Below are 15,521 nucleotides of genomic sequence, written 5' to 3' on the forward strand. Positions count from 1 at the left end.
CGCATGATTCGAAGCACAAATGCCGACTTCAGGGGTAGTTAGAAACGTTGTGTTCAAGGACGTTTTTGAAATCACAGAACGTAAACCCGTAAACCCAGAGTAGCTTCAACTCAGACGCAAACGTTTGATGCGGGGTTTTCTGGTCGGTATATCAATATTTAAATTACGAGAGATGAGAATATATATATATATATATATGACTCTAATAAAGGATAAAACAGAAACGTGCATGAAAGTTACTTCCCCTGGAAGTCCTTACTTAGGGAGTAATCGAGCAATGCGTCGTACTCCTTCCTGGTCTTTACATTATGACCATGCTCCATTATGTGTGCAGGAGGTTTTAAAGGTTATGCCACAATATAGTTACTGCTCAAGATACCAGCAACATATCACAGTGTGACCCTGTGACGGAAACTATCTGAAAAAAAAGACTTTGCTGTAGGTAAATGTGCCTGTTACTCACGTGAAACTCCTGTGCTGATTTTGAAGACATGTAATGGCATTGTTTAACAGTAACCAGTGTGTTTCTGAGTATCAGATTTATCAATTTTCTATATTTTATTAACATCACTTATTAAAAGCATGCCTGCGATTTTCAGATTTGATTTGGAGTGTATCAAACACTGATTTGGATATGAATCTGATTTCAGATCATTGTAGGGACAACCTAAAACCACATAGTAAGGTTTCAGAATTAAAATTTGTTAGAATACCAGATTGTTAGAATACCAGTAGTGTACTGGGATTAGAGGACTTAGTATGGTATATCGAGGTTGTTTAGTCACACTGCATGCATAGCTACATCTTATGATTACAAGTGAAATAGTTGATAGCATATTAAAACATATGTCTGCCTTTCTTTTTCAACAGATTTGTCAAAAATGTCAGCTGGTAATAAGACATTAGACGATGTCAGATCGACAATCTTATCAGCTCACAAGGGCTCCACCTTAGAGGACAAGATCACATTTTATGACTCTTGGGCGGAGAACTATGAACAGGTGATAAGGACATGATATGGTATCTGAAAATTAAAGAAAGGTGATTAATGTTTGAAAATTATTCAAATGCAATCCAGTCACATCAATGATAAAACATAGTTTGTTTCCTTTTTATATAGTCTATAGCAAAAATCTGTTTAGTAGGACCCTTTCTGTATGCTTTTAGTCACTAGTAATTCCTTTAAATTTGTGTGAATAGGATCTTGTTCTTCTTGACTACCGTGCACCAGGTCTGGCAGCAAGCAGGATCTCCTCTCATTTTAGCGGTGACCGTGAAGCAGCTGTTGTGTTGGATGTGGCCTGTGGTACAGGACTGATGGCCAAGCAGGTAAACTCACAAGAGAGGGAGCAAACGTCTGTGCTGACAGCCTGGCTAAAGGACACTAAAACAAGAAGTGCGGTTAGATATTAACAGTCTTGGAAGAGTACATTATGTTTGAATAATAAATCTGTATGGATGTCTCGTCTAAGTTATATGTCATTTACAAAATATTCCCATTAAAGTCTAGTGTATAATACCTTTGTTCTCCTTTCTCGTTCCCATGAACCAGAACAGCACAAACTCCTTGTGCACCAGTCCTTGGTTTTATATACAACTAGGCCTGCCCACATAATTGTCTGGGCCCCTGACACCCAGTAAATGGGCCCTCCTCAGTTGGGATTTATTTATGATGTCAATGCATGTGTGTTGGGTCAGTAGCATTGGTGCCATTATTCTTGCTAACAGTTAATTCTTTTTGGAGCTAAAAAACATGTCAAACTTTTATTGGGTCTGATTTTGAAATTGTCTGATCATGCCACTTTTAAACCCTTTCACCAATGTTTCTGCCAATTTCCCCCACATTTTTCCACAATTACCCATGTTTGCTTTGTTTAACCAATTGTTTCTACTTATTAATCAAATTTCACTACTTGAGCCACCCATTGTCACCGCCTTTTGTCCATTTTTGATTCTATCTATTTATCTATCTATATCGGTCTGTCTGTCTATTTTTTTGCAAGTTTCTGCCACTTTAAACCACTTTTTGCCGATAATAGTCTGTTTTGAACCTTTGATTCATTTTTTTGTGTCCTGAACCAGTTTTGTTCACTTTATTACCACTTCTCACCACTTTCTCTCTGCCAATTTTCGACACTTTAAACCCTTTTTGTCTTTTTCAGATTTTTTTTCCCTTAATGTCTGTCATTACTGTTCTAACCATTTAGCTCAGTGTGCCATCCACATTGTTCACATCACCACTGAAAAGCTATTTCTGTTTAAGGAAAAGGGATTTATATTTTGAAAAGGCTATATTGTACTAAAAAATTAATAAATCAATCAAATTTTGCTGCTTTGAATGGTTATTATTCAGGTTGAATATAAAATATGGTAATCACAGCCTAACTTTACAATGGATCATGATTTTTTCCTGACCTCCATGGGCCCTTGATTTGGCTGTGTCCCAGAGAGCTCTCTTCTTTACCCCACTTAAGGGCGGCCTTGTGTACAACTGATTAGTCTTATTGCCTTTTTTGAACAGATGAAGAATCAGGGGTTTGGACATTTTGTGGGTGTTGATGGAAGCATGGGGATGATGAAGGTGGCTCAAGAGAGTGAGCTGTATGAAGAACTGAAGCAGTGCGTGCTGGGAAAGGAGCCTCTTCCAGTCCAGTGGGGTATTTTGATGCTTGATTGTTTTATGTGCGTTGTTGAACTTTAGGATTTTCCCGCAGGCTGAATTACTCTGCTTTATGTTCCAACAATAGATAGCATAGACCTTCTATACATTTTCCCATCTGTGGTTGATAATGACATGCTTACTCATCACTGTCATTATTGTTGCATATTTTGTTTGTTTTATTGTCAATCTTGAATGTCTGCAATAAAATGAGAAAAACTCTCTAAATATTAGGGCTATCAAATGTCAATATTGAGTAATATTTGTCCCTTTTTCATCCTTTTTGTAACCTCAGCAGGTTCGTTTGATGTGGTTGTGATCATCGGAGCTCTCAGTGCTGGTCAAGTCCCGGTTTGTGTTGTCAGAGAGCTGTGCAAGTCCACCAAACCAGGTGAGAAATCTTTTTTATTAGTTACCCACCATTTCATTTGGAGTCATGACAGCCAGCATCTCTAAACTGTATCTGAGTGTAACGCATCACTGCACTGTCACCCTGCGTCCACTAGGTGGCTACATTTGCATGACAACCAGAGGTAACCAAGAGAATCTGGACTACAAAGCAGCTCTGGTGAGCGAGCTGAAGCAGATGGAGGCAGAGGGGGTCTGGTCTTGTGTGGAGGTGACTGAGGTGGAAAAATGGGAGAGAGGGGTGTCAGAGAAGGAGGATGGCTACATACCTGGTGCTGTTTATCTCTATAAGAAACTATAGTGATGGAACATCTCAGGACAAAAGATCAGACATTCCACCTGAAAAATGTTATTCAGTGTAATACACAGTCAAATGAATTACCATACACCTCAGAAGGAATGTGTCAGAGTTTTGAATGTCTCATAAGTTTAAGATTGTGAGCTGAATTTTCAGATGTAAAAATAAGATTTTTTTTTTTGGTTACTTTTCTAATAAAGCATCTAATAAGCATTACAATTTACCCCTGAGATCTGAACATTGAACAAAAATGTGTTTTTAACAAGCACAGCAATACAGCTCTGAGAAATTAGTTTTACATGTGGGTATTTTGTTAACAAGCATTACAGTTCAGCCATGACGAATGAGTAATAAATGAATATGCAACCTTTGTATGTTCGCTGCCTGTCTCTACACTGACATTTACATTGATTAGAAAAACTATGTTGTGAAAGAGTTCATGGATACTGTCAACCGTAAAATTGATGATATTACAACAATTAGAAAACGTCCCATTAGAGTAACCACTGATGTCCACACAGTTAATCTGCACCATGCACTCGGGACCCTTTCCTGTCAATCCTTGGTTTCCACAGAATTCACTGTGATCCGTCTCCTGCGCGCGGTAGAACTCTGCACTCTGCTCTGCTGTGTTTTTATCAGCGGGGCTGTCTGCCAACATGTATCAGTTTGCACAGAGCTAAACAACCCAAACCAAGACAGTTTTTCTCCAGACTGTACATTTCTGATGGCCACTCTCAAGACACCATATATGTCAGAATTGAAATACACTCCAAAACTTTTTAAATGGAACCAGATTAAACACCTGTTAGTGTTAGCATAAGGGTTTAAATAAGGGTTAGGATAAACGTAAAAACCTGACCTGCAAAACCTGATTACAAAATGTTTAATAAAACCAGGTTAACAGTCTGCTTATGGGAAAAACCTCATCCTCCATTAAAACATTGCTAACAACACTAACAGCTACATTTTAAACAGAGCTAAAGCTAAGCTCACATAGTAAGCTATGTACCTACGTTGTCAGCGTAACTAAGTTAGTTTTAGCTATGTTTGCTAAAGCTCACATTGCTAAAACAAACTTAGCTACTTAGCTAATGTAGCTAAGCTCACAGCTATGTAATCTTAGTAGGTATGTTATCTTTGTAGCGACATTAGCTTTAGTTTGCTAAAGCTCACTTTGCTAAAGCTACCTTACCTACCTTGGCTTATGTAGTAAAGTTATATATTTAGCCAGCATAGCTATGTTAGCTTTACCTAAAGCTAACAAAGCTAAAGCAAGCTACTGCTCATGTAAATACCTCTAAAACTATTTATACAGGATTGAACCTCTGACCTTTTTCTCTGTTATGTTTATGAAATGTTGTTAAGTCTGTAATCTGTATGTAGGTATTCACAGATTTGACTGCCTGACTTTGTTTATGAATAAAGTTGAATTTAAAAGAAAAAATCTAAAACTGGAAATAGTACTGGTAAATGACGGCATCTTTTACTGACATATATGATGTCTCAGATGAACGGTCTGTGAATGTGGATGTCAGAAATGTACTGTCTGCAGCCAGACCCCTCTCACCCCAACAGGACGACACATGGAAACAAAGCCATAAAGGATCAAAGTTGTGGCACGGACAGATCACAGCAGACATAGATCCTGTGGACATAGCTGGTAAAACTCCAGTGAGGAATTTCTCAGTCATGTTGATTTTGGCGACCCCTGTGGCTGTTTCTGCAGCAACTTAGTAAATACCTCGCTTGACATGTTAGCAGTAGCAGACATTTAAAAGAACTATATTGACAATCTTGTCATCAATGACTTGTTTTGGCTCATAAAGGGACAACAATCTGTATCCAGACCTGCTAAAACCCCTATGAGAAGCTTTAATTGAGACGTATTAGATCAATAAGTTTACTTTACAGATTTGAAGAAGAGACAGAGCTTTTTTAATCTCAAAGAAAATGAGTGTTGCTCCAATGCAGAAAACATGCCTGAAAAATAAACTGGGATTTAATGGGTTAAGTAAAAGAGTACACGTTCTCACATTAAAGTATCCTCCCCCTAAACAGTGTTTGAGCTTTAGCTATTGGCTGAGATGATGTTGCAGTTCAGTTAGAGCCAACAATGACAAGACAGAGCATGACTGTGTAAAACCCCAAGATCACATTATAGACATCTGTTCTTGAGCAAGCCTCAAATGTAAGACATTTTAATTTTGTTTTTAGTTTTTTCTTTTCACCATAGAGTGGTTTTGTTTTTCAATTATTTTAAGCAAACAAAAAGGAGCGCCTCTGAGATGTAAGTTCCCATTTACTCTTTTCTACGATCAGGATACATGTATATATATGGTATATATATATATATATATGGTTTAAGATGAGTGGTTGATTTAGAAAATATGTAAGATTGGTGTAAACGGTGCAGCGTGCTACGATTAGGAGGGCGAATGTGCCTGATAGATTAAAAATACCGGTTAGTGAATTTCTAAACATTCAATTGTCAGTAGCTTTAATGTCCCATAGTAACATCATCACATGGACCATGCAGGTTGTAAATGAATTCTGCTGATAGTCTGATTTTCTGTGTGCACAAACAAGTATAGAGATAGAGGCAGGCTGTTTTACTAATACAAAGTTAGCGAAGCAACAACTTATTGTTCAATTCTGAAGATGAGCCATGAAGGCTGTAGCCATCAGAGCAGTAAAACACACCCAAGAACAAAGACATTTCACAGGTTTGGTATTAAAATCCAGGCTGTCTTGCACCCTTATCTGTCATTTCACATAGAAGGACCCTAGGGTGTTTAGAGACATCTTGTCAGCAACTCTCACCTAACATGTTTGGCAGGTTTTTGTCATCAAGAAATGAGGGCATGATAAGACGTTCTTATAAGCCTGACATTTTCTTTATTTGCAGTCACCTGAGCCCTGCTGTTCAGTTTATGAGTAGACTCTGGATGGTTAAGATTTTAAGAATAACTTGTTTTACCCTAAATCTTCAGTTACTGATTGCTTGAGAGAAGACCCACACCAGACTGATGACAAACAGTGATCTGCCGAAGACCTAGGGGACCCATTAAAACAAACATGATGATCAAATCCTCATTAACTTATCTCAACCAACATAAAAATCCATTAAGGCTTTTGATGGTATTCAAATAACAGCAAAATTAAGTGGGATTCCACTGATGAGCTTTGTTCAGACACATCTTCATGCCATCTCACTTGTTCACACAGAGGTACTCATTGCAGGCAGGCTACTGTTTAGGGCCCCTTGGCCAGAGGTGGGGCCCCAAAAGCTCACTCTGAATAGGGACTGCATGCATCATTCCACAGAAATAAAAATCTAAAGTCTTTATTTTTTGTGTGTAATGATTAAGGTTTACAGCTAATACTAACCCTCATCTCATAAAATAAAAAATATTGAGGAAAAAGTTCAATATTGTGAACTAATGGTGTCACACTCTAATCAGCTAATTAACTCAAAATACCATTTAAAACAGGGGGTGTCAAACTCAAGGCCCGGGGGCTAAATCCGGCCTGTGGAACAGTTAAATCCGGCCCGCAAGATCATATGATATTTCTGTCATAACTGGCCCATCAATATGCAGATTTAAGTTCAGATTCAAGTATAAAAATGTCAACTTATCCTTGATGATTTAAGATATCTTTGTTAAGTCATTAAATCTAAAAAGTGAGGAGTAAAAATGATTAGATGAAAAGTCAGGAATATGGGAAAATCAATTGATTTGTGTTTTAATTTCATATTTTCAATTTTGCATCTCATAATAAGGACTCAAACTTGGGATTTTGACTTTTTATTTCATACTTTGAGCATTTCAACTCATAATTTTGATTTCTTATATAATATTTTGGGCTTTTAGATTCATAATTTAAACATTTAAGTCATGTTTTGAACTTTCTAACTAATTACTTTGTATTTTATCTCATATTTTCAACTCCTTACTTTGACTTCATTATCCCATAGTTTAACCTTTTAGACTCACAATTTAAAATTTTGAATCATAGTATGAGCTTTCAATTTCATGATTACAAATTTTATTTCATATTTTGACCTTTTAAGTTCATAAGTTTGACTTTCTTTCTAATATATCTGCCTTTTAAAAACATATTTTTTCAATTTAAATTTCATGTTTTGACCTTTTTAAACCAACACATTTACTTTTCTCAGACTATGAGCCTTTAAACTTATCTTTTTTACTTTTTCAACCTCAAAATCTGTTTTTTTTTCCCATATTTTATTACTAGTGAAATGACATTGACAGTTTATGGTTAAAAGGGTGAGCCTTACACCTGAATCCAGAATCCGGCCCCTGCTGTGATTGAGTTTGACACCCCTGGTCCTTTAAATGGTCTCTCAGTCTGGGTCAGTAGGCTACACATCATGGAGAAGACTGCTGACTTTACTGATGTCCCGAAGACAATCATTGACACCCTGCACAAGGAGAATAAGCTACAAAAGGTTATTGCTAAAGAGGCTGGCTTTTCACAGAATGCTATATCCAAGCACATCAGAGGCGTCTCACCTGGGCTCAGGACAAAAAGAAAAAAAGGGAGATTTTAGAGCACCTCATGCTTCCTCCTGCTGACCTGCTTTTAGGAGATGCTGATTTCATTTCCCAGCAGGACCTGCCACACTGCTAAAAGTACCAAGCTGGTTAAATGACCATGATATTCCAGTGCATGGATCTGAACCCCATAGAGAATCTGTGGTGTATTGCCAAGAGGAAGATTGAGACACTGGACCCAAAAACATGGACTAGCTGAAGACTGCTATTAAAGCAACCCAGACTTCAATAGCGCCTTTATAGTGTCACAGACTGATTGGCACACTGCACTGATGCAGCAATTCATGCAAAAGGAGCCCCAACAATAAGCCACAAGAACACGTTAATGAACATACTTTTAAGAAGGCCAACATTTCTGAATTGAAACTCATTTTTTATTGGTCTTATGTAATATTCTTTTTAATCATCAAAATGAAAAGAAATAAAGACCTTTTTCTGAATTTATTTGAGTTTCTCTTTTTGAATTGATCTACTGAAATAAATGGACTTTCCCATGATTTTCTTATTCATTGAGATGCACCTGCATAGTTACCTTAGTCCTAACACTTCATGATTGTACATTAGATTTTCCCATCAAGCACTAGAAGCATCACACATATGACCTTTCCAGGATGATACTGAGATAGGATTGGCCAATTGCTTAAACTTTTGCCTCTTTTATCTTTTGGATTTGTACTCTTTTTCCACCCCCAAGATATTTCTCTTTGCGGTGATTCTGTTCTCCTGTGGATAACAGCGGATTGATCTGATTTGTTCTCTTCTCTTACAGCTGGACAACAAAATGTCATCAACACAAAAAACATTTGGCTCTGTGAGTGAGGTGGTTAGATCAATTCGTGCAAACACCAATCCTGGTGAAAAAATGAGGCGGTACGATGCCTGGGCAGACACCTACGAGCAGGTTGGCTGACTTTACATGGTTGCAACATAAATGACGCTGTTAAAGGAAAAGTTTATTCCTTATTCCACTAATAACCCCCTCATTCCCGTGTTAACTTAACTTCAATGAGGTTCAGATAATTGCTGATAATAAAACATAAAATAAGAGAATGAGTTCTGTATATTTTCTGTTTCTGTAATGGGAAAAGGTATTAGTCAAGGTAAAATAAATCAGAAAGGATGAAAAAGGACAGATTTAAAGCAAACATATTAATGCGGGGGTGTCAAACTCAATCACAGCAGGGGATGGATTCTGAATTTAGGTCTAACCTGAGAGCCTATTGGGGTCAACTTTTAACCATAAACTGTCATTTGCACCAGTAAAAAAACGTTGGGTTAAACTAACTGAGCCCTGATGATGAATGGTTTTCAGATTTAAAAGAAGTTTAATGGCTCAAAATCTGAGATGGAAGTCAAACTTATTGGTTCAAAAGGTTAAAACACAAAATTCAAAGTCACAATAATGATTTGTAAAGGACAAATGTATGAGAGAGAATGTCAAAGTTGGGAGTGTTAAGAATGGAAGTATTACATAAAATTCAAAATCATGAGTTTGAAAGGTAAAAACATGAGTTAAAATTTTGAATTGCGAGTCTGAAAGGTCAAAATGTGGGATTAAAAGTCAAAGTTAGGAGTTGAAATGTCAAAAGGTGAGATCAAATTTGACACAGTGAGTTTAAACGGTCCAAATATGACTTTAAACGCACAACTATGAATTTAAAAAGTCAAAATATGAAATAAAAAGTCAAACAATGAATTTGATTGTGAGATGCAAAATTAAAAATATGAAATTCAAACAAATTGATTTCTTTCCCACATTCCTGACTTTTCTGTCTAAATATTCTTACTTTTTACTTTTTCACCTTTCAAAGGTTAAGTTTACATGTTTATACTGTAGTAAATCTGCAGACCTCATACCAGCGGGCAAATTACAATAGAAATATGATATGATCTTGCGGGCCGGGTACAACGGTACCATGGGCCGGATTTGGCCCCTGGGCCTTGAGTTTGACACCCCTGTATCAATGAAAACATGACTTGATGAAACATGATCAAATGTCAGAGGGTTTTCAAAATATTTTCAGAGTCAAAATGCAAGTAAAATAGAAAAAGTTGCCCTGCATTAGTGGGTGCAAAGGAACTCTTCCTTACTTTTAAATACAACAACAAATAGGCGTTTGTCTCACTGCAGGACTCTGTTAAATGGATGCATGTAAACAAATTAATTCAATATCTGTGTTGAGGTTTGGTTCACATTGGCTGTTTAGAAACAACTGATCTTTTATTCTTTCCTCTGAAAGGATTTGTCCATCCTCGACTACCACGCCCCATCTCTTGTAACAGACATCATCTCATCCCATTTCACCGGTGACTGTGAAGCTGCTGTTGTGTTGGATGTGGCCTGTGGTACAGGCCTAGTGGCAAAGCAGGTCAAAGGGCAGCCTCATAAAAACAGAGATTATTAAGGATGGTGTGCTCATCATAACATGTATCTAACACAACCTGTGTTTACAGATGAAACATGCTGGATTTGTGCATTTTGTGGGCATCGATGGGAGCGCGTTAATGTTGGAGGAGGCCAAAAAGAAAGAGCTATACCAAGAGCTGAAGCAATGCATTTTGGTGCAAGAGCCTCTTCCAGTGCAAAGTGGTATCTTGAGCCTATATAACATTTTTTCATTTAAATATTACCATGACCAAAAACAAATCTGTTTTATAATGCCATACAATAAAATAATTTTCTTAGTGAACCTTCACTAGATTAACTTTCTCCTGCAGGATCATATGATGTGGTTACAATCTGTGGAGCCCTGACGGTGGATCATGTTGCTATAAGTGTGATCAGAGAGCTGTGCAATGCCTGCAAACCAGGTAAAAATACCACAATGGAGGCTTAAATCCATACTGTAATGTATGTTGTAGTTTTACATTGTTTTCTGCCTCACACTGCCTCACTGTCACTCGTTCTCTTCAGGTGGCTTGATCTGTATGACATGCAGACATGGTGAAGACAATCTGGAATACAAAGCAGCCCTGGAGCGTGAGCATAAGCAGATGGAAGAGGAGGGACTGTGGAGTTGTGTAGCTGTAACTGAGGTGAAAAACTGGTCAAGATCAGTGACAGACGCAGGAGGCAGCTACATATCTGGATCTATTTACCTTTACAAAAAACTGTAGAATAAAACACCATACAGTAGCCATGTTATGTTATATATCAACACAAATCTCAACAAGAGATAAAGAAAATACAAGCAACTCATGGAACAAGGAAAATGAACTGACTGTTTACAATAAATGTTAATGCCTGAATAAACATGCCAAATAAATCCTTTCCCTCTCTCTGACAAATATGTGCTTCCATGAAATCCAAAGACAAAGCATGATCATGTGATCATGTGATCATGTGATCTACCAAGCAGAAAGAAAAAGTTACTGTCTGTATTTGCAGATTAATGAATATAAATGTTGAAAAAAATATATATTTTCAATGGACTGAAGTGTAAGATCCAGCATAGATCTTAAGATGGCAGTGTTGCACCCTGAAATTGCAGCTTGACCACAGGCAAAAAAATAGGCAGAAGATTTACATGCTTAGCTCTGACACAGCAATGTGATGCAAGCTCTAAAGGTACCAAGGAGATAGCTGAACTCTTCATAAGAGTGACAATCTTTATGAAGTATTTTTCAGTGCACCACCCTAGGTTAACATAATCCATAAAATAACTTTAGGTTGCATATGGTTAAGCTTTATAAAGAAGATGTTCAGTTGTATGGAAAGTTTCTATTGATTATCAGGGGATCTGTGAATACGTTTTGTTGCCAAACTTGAGGTTTCTTTTTAAGTTTGAACATTTACAGGGCATCTGGGATGTGGAGAAGGCTACAAAAATTTCTGCCAAATCTCTCAGTATATCAATAAAACTGAATTTCCCTTGGGGTTAATCTATCCATCCATCCAGCCATAAAATATGAACCCTGCTTTAACTCATTTTAATCAGGATGAGATAGGGCAGCAGCAAAACAGAGGTACTGATCCCATGTGAGAAAATTTATATTGGATGTAGATTTTTAATTTCAAGTTTATCTATTTGTTCTATTTTTCAGATTTTTCAAGTCCATATAACTGTATATATTTCATATAAACCTTTTGCCACAAGGTAGCACTGTTTCGCAGGATTTTGGGATGAAAATTATCATGAATTCTAAAAAATGCACACTACAGGACCACTTGGGCTGATCAACATTGATCAAATCCACAGAACTATATATTATAAATCAACATAGCAAACGTGAGTTTTATGGAAAACATGAAAAATTATGGATAAGTCACCAAGAACATTTAAAATTGATGCAGTAAAACCACTGCCATTTTTAAAATGATATCATTATTTATGATACTTTTGGCCAGGGTAAATTGTAAGAACTTAAAGTTGAGTCAAATCCAATACCTGCTTTATTTAATTTAACTGGATATTTACTGCTATGTAAATGCAAGTTCCCAAGACTTCATAAGGTTTCACTGAAGTAAAGGGAAACACAAAAGATGAATCCCCCCAACCAAGATTAACTTAACTGTTGCTTTATTTTATGAAATTTCAATGCTTTAGTAAATGTTTGCCTTCAATATTAAGTGCATGTGGCTTTCCTAAATAAGGTGTTTTCTAAAGTTAAACTGCTGCAGTATATATTTTATGTTCTTATGCACTTAAATATGTTTACCATTTAAGAAAACCAAGAGAATTAGATTTTGTCTGGATAATGCTGAACCTACACATGAGAACAAACATAGCTGAGCTGGAACACATGTCCTGTAAACATGATAGACTGAAACTAAGTTTGAATCCTTTACAAACACATCATACCTCCCTCCTCTAACACTGCACGCTTCCTACTTAAGCTGACTCTCTGTCAAACCAGTTTGTCCTGTGAGTTTTAATTGTCAGATAGATGACTGAGAGTCCAGGGGGATGCTGTAAAGGTTAGAGGACCGGATCTTTTCAGCTCATGTGTCACGTGCTAGCAGATTTAAGATAATTATAAAGGAAAAACTTGCCAAATCAAATCACAGTAGTTTAATAAGTACAAATCTTTAATAATATCTAAATACAGTACACATAAAATCACATTCATAGTTGCAGGAAAAGCCTACATAAACATAAAGAAACAACTGTTGATAAATCAACTGGCATGACCCAAAAAGTATAACTTTTCATCACACACACACAAAAAATACAAAGTTTCAAGGCTGTAAAGATTCTCATATGAGCAGGCATTAAAAATGCACTCAGATTAAGGTTGCTATTTGTCCAGCAGTAGCAAACAAGCAAGAAAGTTTGAGGTAAAGTGGACGGATTTATCCTCATTCAGTGCATATAAAGAGTTTAAAAAAGTAGTTCATCACAGTGTCATATTAGAGAGTACATTTCTGAAAGAGAAAACAACAAAAGCACACTTCACTTGCACCTGGACTCAGTTTTTTTGCAGTATTTAATTTTTAGTGCAAAACATATGCAAGCTCTTATTCTCCTGCATATTGATGACAGCAGCTTGCCATTTCCCTCTGTCCATTGATCAAATCAACATGCTGGAGTATAAAGATAACTACAGATAAATGCTTAATCGACTTCATTAAGTATTCAGACTCAGTAAGCCCACACAAACTAAGCAAACTTGTACTTTTCAGCGAGTCTTAGTGAGTAAAATATCCATCAGCTTAAGTGCACATGCTGTGTGAGAGAGGGAGAGTCTTACAGGTATGTTTTAGCCGGATTCAAGGATGCATCCTCATTGTCACTCTTAACTGATAAATTATCTTCCATTTCTGCTCGTTTCAGCTGAGACTTTGTAGAAGGTGCCTCACTGTTTTCAGATTTAGTTGATTCAGGTTTTTTCATCTGAGACTTTGTTGACGGTGCCCACGATCTCTCTGACTGCAACCTGGAGCCTGACCCAGGCCCATCCTCCCAGGGGGGCCTTGTGTACATCTGAGACTTTGTCGATGCCCCATCATAGCTTTGAGACCTGGGAAACACGGCTCCAACAGGCTGAGCCTTTGCAGATGGCACTGTGCCGTGATGACCAGTGGAGGTCGATCCATTGGAGGAGCGTACCACCAGGTAGCGGACAGAGGGGCTTTTGTCTTCATTGTGAGTTTTCAAAGGGCAATGTGAGCTTATGAACAACCCCCCTCCAAGCATAAGAAGGAGAGATGCTCCCCATCCGATGTAGAGGCTGGCTCCAATCTCTCTCCGCTGGGCATCGTTGGAGGCGCTGTAGAACTTCCTCACAACTGCTCCAGCTGCCCACGACGTTGGGATGAAACACAGCAGCCCTGTGGCAACCAACACTGCCCCTGCTGCTACAGCCACCTTTCCTTTAACCCCGCCTCCTTCTTCATCCAAAAAGCGGGTGCATTTTCCTCCAACAAAGGCCAGAATGAGGCCTATGCCTCCAATGGCGATGGCGAGGACGGTGAGAGCCCTGGCGGCTTGCAAATCTGCGCTGAGAGCAAGGAGAGACTCATAAGGTTTACACATTATCTGTCCTGTGCTCTGGACCACACAGTTCATCCAGATCCCCTCCCAGATGGTCTGAGAGGTGACGATGGTGGTGCCCACAAAGGCCGTGACCCGCCACATGGGCAGGACACAACTGATGATGACTCCAGCCCAACCTAGGAGGCACAGGGCGCTGGCAAGCATCTGGATCCCCAGGGAGGCCATGATGGAGAGGTGGAAGGAAGATCTGCAATGTTAAAGAATCCTCACACAATTCTGTAGAGTCTCTCCTGTAGCTTTCACCTCTAGTCTCTTCTCTTCTTCCTTCTGTCTTTTAACAATTGCAGCTGCTGGTTTCACGTGTCTCCATCTTTGCATGTTTCTTCAGCTTTTCTTGCTGTGGTTTCAACGTTCTTTTCTGAATCCTGTCTGACTATTTCTGTTGTCCGTCAAGCTTCCAAATACTTAGACTCGAGGCGTGTCTCACTTCATCCTCTGTTCATTTGTTTACAGCCTACTTTCCCTCTATGCCCTCCTCCTCTTTCATACGCCAAACTGCTGTCCTCTCCTCCCCCCTCTGCCTCTCTCACCTGTGTCTTCTCTCTTTGTTTCTTCACCTGAGAGTGCTCTTTCCTCTCTGTCACCTGAGCGGCTGCCTGAGTGCTACTGGTCAGGTGTAGATGCACCACACCTACTCTATTGGGAAAAAGAGAGGGGAGGAGGTTGACATGAAAAAACAAAGGAGAGAGAGGTTGCTGTGAAACGGTGACATCACCTCATCCCTAACTCATTATCTTCATCAGGAGAGATTATTTTAGAAACAATATAGGCTTTGGATAAAACAGGAAGAATGAGAGGCCTCTGGGCATCCAATTTGTTTACAGGATGCATAATCAAGAGGTGCAGAAGGGTTGTTGTAATTCTGTAGACATCTTTCTGAGAAACCATGGATTAGACTGCATATTTCTTAATAAAAAGATGTCACTCTGTGGTTAACTCTTGTGTGAGTAGAGTTTTAAGTGAACACACACCCTCTGGCGATGCATATGTGCATGTGAATGGAGGTGTGTGCATGCAGAGTGTATTCTACTAACAAAGGGGGATGTGAAATGCAATCTCCCAAAACCAGTTTCATTCCT

At 38.3% G+C, this 15,521-nt stretch overlaps 3 protein-coding genes across 6 annotated transcripts; 2 read left to right on the plus strand and 1 right to left on the minus strand.

The window, feature by feature from the left end:
* The first annotated feature begins 306 nt into the window (after positions 1-306).
* mettl27 (methyltransferase like 27) lies at positions 307-3,724 on the plus strand. 3 transcript variants are annotated; one of them, XM_041801772.1, is made up of 6 exons: positions 307-438; positions 871-1,001; positions 1,201-1,329; positions 2,522-2,657; positions 2,955-3,050; positions 3,166-3,724. In XM_041801772.1, exons 2-6 carry the CDS (start codon positions 882-884, stop codon positions 3,366-3,368), a joined length of 684 nt encoding a protein of 227 aa, XP_041657706.1. In that variant the 5' UTR covers positions 307-438; positions 871-881; the 3' UTR covers positions 3,369-3,724. The 3 variants fall into 3 exon arrangements, with proteins under 3 accessions (XP_041657706.1, XP_041657708.1, XP_041657707.1); XM_041801774.1 differs by having other exon boundaries at positions 2,958-3,050; XM_041801773.1 differs by having other exon boundaries at positions 310-442.
* Positions 3,725-5,504: 1,780 nt separating this feature from the next.
* LOC121519278 (methyltransferase-like protein 27) lies at positions 5,505-11,126 on the plus strand. Of its 2 annotated transcripts, none has more exons than XM_041802149.1 (6): positions 5,505-5,556; positions 8,715-8,846; positions 10,186-10,314; positions 10,400-10,535; positions 10,664-10,756; positions 10,860-11,126. In XM_041802149.1, exons 2-6 carry the CDS (start codon positions 8,727-8,729, stop codon positions 11,060-11,062), a joined length of 681 nt encoding a protein of 226 aa, XP_041658083.1. In that variant the 5' UTR covers positions 5,505-5,556; positions 8,715-8,726; the 3' UTR covers positions 11,063-11,126. The 2 variants fall into 2 exon arrangements, with proteins under 2 accessions (XP_041658083.1, XP_041658082.1); XM_041802148.1 differs by lacking the exon at positions 5,505-5,556 and adding an exon at positions 5,566-5,655.
* Positions 11,127-13,632: 2,506 nt separating this feature from the next.
* Positions 13,633-14,607, minus strand: LOC121519124 (claudin-4-like). The gene has a single exon (XM_041801919.1). It carries the CDS (start codon positions 14,605-14,607, stop codon positions 13,633-13,635), a length of 975 nt encoding a protein of 324 aa, XP_041657853.1.
* Positions 14,608-15,521: the final 914 nt, after the last annotated feature.

The sequence above is a fragment of the Cheilinus undulatus genome, linkage group 12, assembly GCF_018320785.1.
Source record: "Cheilinus undulatus linkage group 12, ASM1832078v1, whole genome shotgun sequence".
In the NCBI taxonomy this organism is placed as follows: Eukaryota; Metazoa; Chordata; class Actinopteri; order Labriformes; family Labridae; genus Cheilinus; species Cheilinus undulatus.

Bases quoted from the DNA above. Each gene is read 5' to 3' on its own strand.
- mettl27 (XM_041801772.1), top strand. From the start codon at position 882: ATGTCAGCTGGTAATAAGACATTAGACGATGTCAGATCGACAATCTTA. The intron at 1,002-1,200 runs GTGATAAGGACA...TTGTGTGAATAG, and splicing joins GGGCGGAGAACTATGAACAG to GATCTTGTTCTTCTTGACTA. The intron at 2,658-2,954 runs GTATTTTGATGC...TTGTAACCTCAG, and splicing joins GCCTCTTCCAGTCCAGTGGG to CAGGTTCGTTTGATGTGGTT.
- LOC121519278 (XM_041802149.1), top strand. From the start codon at position 8,727: ATGTCATCAACACAAAAAACATTTGGCTCTGTGAGTGAGGTGGTTAGA. The intron at 8,847-10,185 runs GTTGGCTGACTT...TTCCTCTGAAAG, and splicing joins GGGCAGACACCTACGAGCAG to GATTTGTCCATCCTCGACTA. The intron at 10,757-10,859 runs GTAAAAATACCA...CGTTCTCTTCAG, and splicing joins GTGCAATGCCTGCAAACCAG to GTGGCTTGATCTGTATGACA.
- LOC121519124 (XM_041801919.1), bottom strand. From the start codon at position 14,607: ATGGCCTCCCTGGGGATCCAGATGCTTGCCAGCGCCCTGTGCCTCCTA.